Here is a 4,198-nt window from a genome sequence, read left to right on the forward strand (position 1 = left end):
AAAGGTGATTAATATATATATATATCACGTTTTATATATATAATAAAAAAATAAAAAATTAAAGGGTGATGACTACCGACCTTCACTCCATTGGTGCTGATAATTGAAAAGAAATATAGACCAATCCTAAGTTGATCACTTGGCTAAACTAGTAAAATCCTTAGATACAATGGCATTCAGGCTTACCTCAAATGGTGCAAGGAATGAAGAAGAACACTCTTACTTCTCTTTTTTGGGGAACAAAAAGTTATAAAATGTCTCAAATTGAAGATGAATTAATGTCATAGAATTGGATTAATGTCAAAGGAAGGACAAGAAGATTACGACCAAAGATTAAACCAGTTTAACTCAAGTAAATTATGTACAATAATTCTAATCATTCTTTGTAAATTATGCCGTGACAATCTCCTCAATTGCAGCTTTAATTAACTCCTTGATTAGGAGAGAAGAAAAAAAGAACCCACCCTTCTTTTTTTGGGCAATTTCATTATTACTCTTTGATAATGTATTCATGACCAACTATATCTTCTGTATCGAGTTGGATGTGAACATCATGATATTAAGACTTTCCCAGAAGCTTCCTCAAACGTTGACACTTGACAATCAAGTTTTTGGAAGGAATTACGCCAGAAAAGAAAATGGCAGAAAACGGTCACGTGAAGGAGGAGAACAGCAAACCATTTCTGACTCTGGAGATTTTGCAGATAAGGCATCCAGACACTTGACAAAGACTGGCATTGCTGGCTCCTTATCCTTATCTCTCTTACAATATAGACAGTTAAGAGTTATATTTGCTTAATAACTTGACACGTTAGAATTTGACCCAACCAAAAATAAAATCACCATGCGTAACAATGTGTACTCAAGTTGTGTCCAAATTGATAAACTTGGAATCACCCACGAAATCCAGAAAGAGGCTGCTAGAGTCTCTCTCGTGTCTGTTTCCCTGGTCGTTGCTTGTATTGTAAGAAAACTGTAATCATCCTAATCTATATCCGTCGACGTTTTGTTACCTTCCATCTGAGAAAAGAAAAGTCTTTCTCAACCTAACCTGTCGTACCTTCATAATCAGACTTCATTTTCGGGGACCAATTAGGTAAGACAAATATATTATAATTGACTATTTCATCGTGTTTGACTATGACTTGGCTTTCAGATTTTGCGCGTGTCTAGAAAAGTAGCCTCTCGGCTGAGACTGAAGAACGTTGGATTGAGTACAGTATTTTGAGAACCTTCTTTTCTATTAGTCAATAATTCACGAAAGGAAATGACTAAAGCATGCACAAAGATTGCTTTTATAAATAAGAAAAATGGATAAAACCGAAAGGGTAAAAAGGCAAGGGGTGAACTGCAGAACACAGATTCAGAAAAAATGGGTTCACAGAAGCAGGGAATTATCTTATGGTTATCAGGGCTTTTGTTATTGAACATCTTTCTCTTTTCCAGGGCTGATGTTCATTCCTATGAAATTTTTGTAAGTTATTGCTTCTTTTTACCCTTTTCTGTTAATTTCTGTCAATCAGAGTGTTGAATTTTCATTTTGGGTTTGTTTCTGATATCTGGTTGCAGCTACAAGAATCCGAGTTTACAAAGCTCTGTAGCACAAAGAGCATCTTGACCGTAAACGGTAGTTTTCCAGGTCCAGATATTCGGGTTCGCAGAGGGGACACAGTTTTCGTCAATGTCCACAATCAAGGAAGCCAAGCTGTTTCCATGGAGTGGTACTTCCACTAGCTTTCCCTCTCATGATCAATTTTTGATCTATCAAGTTTATGATGAGATATCAATTTTTTTTTCTGGATTTTGTTTCTTGGAACTTCGGTAGGGAGGGCGTTAAGGAATCGATTGCAGGTTCAGATGATTTGATTCAGCCTAAAAGAAACTTCACTTATGAGATCAAACTATCTGATGAAATAGGAACTCTATGGTGGCACGCTAAGAGTGCCTGGGCCAGCGCCACCGTCCACGGCGCCTTTGTCATCTTGCCTGCAGCCAATGAAGATTATCCTTTTCCTGCCCCTACTTCAGATCAAACAATTATACTCGGTATTGTTAATAATTTGGTAATTCTTTTTTATTTTTGCTTTATACTTTCTAAAGATTATAAATCTTTAACCTCTTTGGTATATTCTTCTGTCAGGATCATGGTTTAGACAAGAGTTGACGGAAGCTAATGAACCCATTGCCCCTGGCGCAGCAGATGCTTACACAATCAACGGCCATCCTGGAGACACATACGGATGCCGCGACGGTACGTATGCACTGTTTTTGCATACTTTTTATGTTAGGATGTGATTGGGTAATTAAGCCTTCTTTTCATTTGTTATTTATAAATTTCAAGAATTTTCTTCCTTGAGTTTGAGATAATAGTCACGATGTTCTTAATTAAGTACTCTGTTTTTATTTAATAATGAAATCTGAAAAAGGTAAAGATTAATTAGTAACAATTAACAAGAAATATATAATAACACTAGTAAAAGTAACAATCAAATAATAGAGACTAGGGAAACCTCGTGTGTGCACGTGTCTGTGTGCGTATGTAATCTATATGCAGCACCTTATCATCCTAATTTTTTTGTTGTTAATCCCCCTATGCAATAACAAGTCATAATATCATGTTGCAGACACAATATACCATCAACAAGTAGATTACCAGAGTGTATACCTTCTTCGCATGGTAAATGCTGCGGTGAATGAAACAATGGTGTTCAGCATCGCCTTCCACAGCTTCACTATTATCGGACAGAATGGGGCTTACACCAGGAGGTCTTTCTCCAATTCTCTAAGAATAGCCCCAGGCCAAACACTTGATGTCTTGTTCTGTGCAAACCAAAATCTTGGCCATTATAACATGACTGCTCGTCCTTCGTCCGGCGGACATGTTACCACCGGAATTATACAATATACCACCACTGGTTCTTAATTTGATTACATACTTTTCCAATGTTAAATCCAGGTTGTTGCTCGAATAAGAGAATCTATGGGGCAAACTATATATCAATGCCCTCTGAACAATTCTTGCTAGCTGTATAAATAATTGGAAACGTACCATTAAGAAATTGTTGGTTAGCTGTAATTGGTGTTTGTTTTATTTTATTTTGAATGAGAAGGTTTTAATGGTATTACTTTTTTTTATTCAATATTCTAATAAAAATTTAATTATGTTTTGATAACAATGATAATTATAATAAAGAAATAAAATTAAAGTTAAGACAATCAAACTTATTAAAAGTAATTATTCATAGCCTACATAATTTATATCATGAACGTACTTACAAATGTAATTGATATATCTTTTATTTTTTTAACATATTGCTATTTCATTTCTGTATAACTTAATGTATACAATATTAGTGTTGTAAACAATAACAATGTTTATGTTATCAGTTCTTTTGATGATAACATCATAATGGTGAAACATAATCATCGTCCAAAAGCATAATATTAAAAATTAAATTATTTCATTGAAAAATTGAAAACAATTATTAATAACACATATCAAAATTTATATCACTTTATTATTATTTATTTAAATAATTATGTATAAATGTAGTACATTTGTAACATAGCATAGAACAAATGTAAGCCTTTAAAATTATCCACAATATTTATATATTAATATTTAACATTAATTATATTTTTTATTTTTATTCACATTAATGACATTATTATTGATATAATTTTTAAGTTATTCCTTATATTTTCCTAATAAAATTATTAATTAATCAATTACTTAAGTATTTTTATATGGACTATTCCACAAAAAATCTCTTTTGAAGCCGAGTTTAGATTTTAGCTTGAGGTTATTGATTTGGGCCAATTAATAAGTCTAGGCAAAACCACTTGGGCTAGCTCTGTCACGGTCCAAACTTTTTTTTCTATTTTTGCTTTTATTTTTCCTGTTCTCAAAAATAGGTGGTTTTGAATTTTATATAGGTTAAATGCTTAAATTGAGACTAAACGTTTGAGTATTTTTTTAATTAAGGGCTAAACATTTCAATTGTAACAATTAAAGGTCAAACGTTTTCGATTCCTTACAATTAAGGGATAAGTTGACAGGTAGATAGAACATGTATCACACGTAACAAAAAATCGTATGAGCTAATGACATGACAGCTTTGAAAAATATAGTTTTACATGCCATATTCTAAAATTTAGTTATTATATGCCATGTTGAAAATAATTGTTACATGTCATG

At 32.9% G+C, this 4,198-nt stretch overlaps 1 protein-coding gene across 1 annotated transcript; it reads left to right on the forward strand.

Annotated features, from left to right (window-relative positions):
* The first annotated feature begins 1,147 nt into the window (after positions 1-1,147).
* On the forward strand, positions 1,148-3,076 carry LOC18507120 (laccase-15-like). Its single transcript, XM_007099496.3, has 5 exons — positions 1,148-1,474; positions 1,570-1,721; positions 1,826-2,046; positions 2,141-2,251; positions 2,625-3,076. The coding sequence occupies exons 1-5, from the start codon at positions 1,373-1,375 to the stop codon at positions 2,921-2,923; spliced, it is 885 nt and encodes a 294-aa protein (XP_007099558.3). The 5' UTR covers positions 1,148-1,372; the 3' UTR covers positions 2,924-3,076.
* Positions 3,077-4,198: the final 1,122 nt, after the last annotated feature.

Source organism: Theobroma cacao, chromosome 8 (assembly GCF_053813885.1).
Source record: "Theobroma cacao isolate CCN51 chromosome 8, ASM5381388v1, whole genome shotgun sequence".
Taxonomy (NCBI): Eukaryota; Viridiplantae; Streptophyta; class Magnoliopsida; order Malvales; family Malvaceae; genus Theobroma; species Theobroma cacao.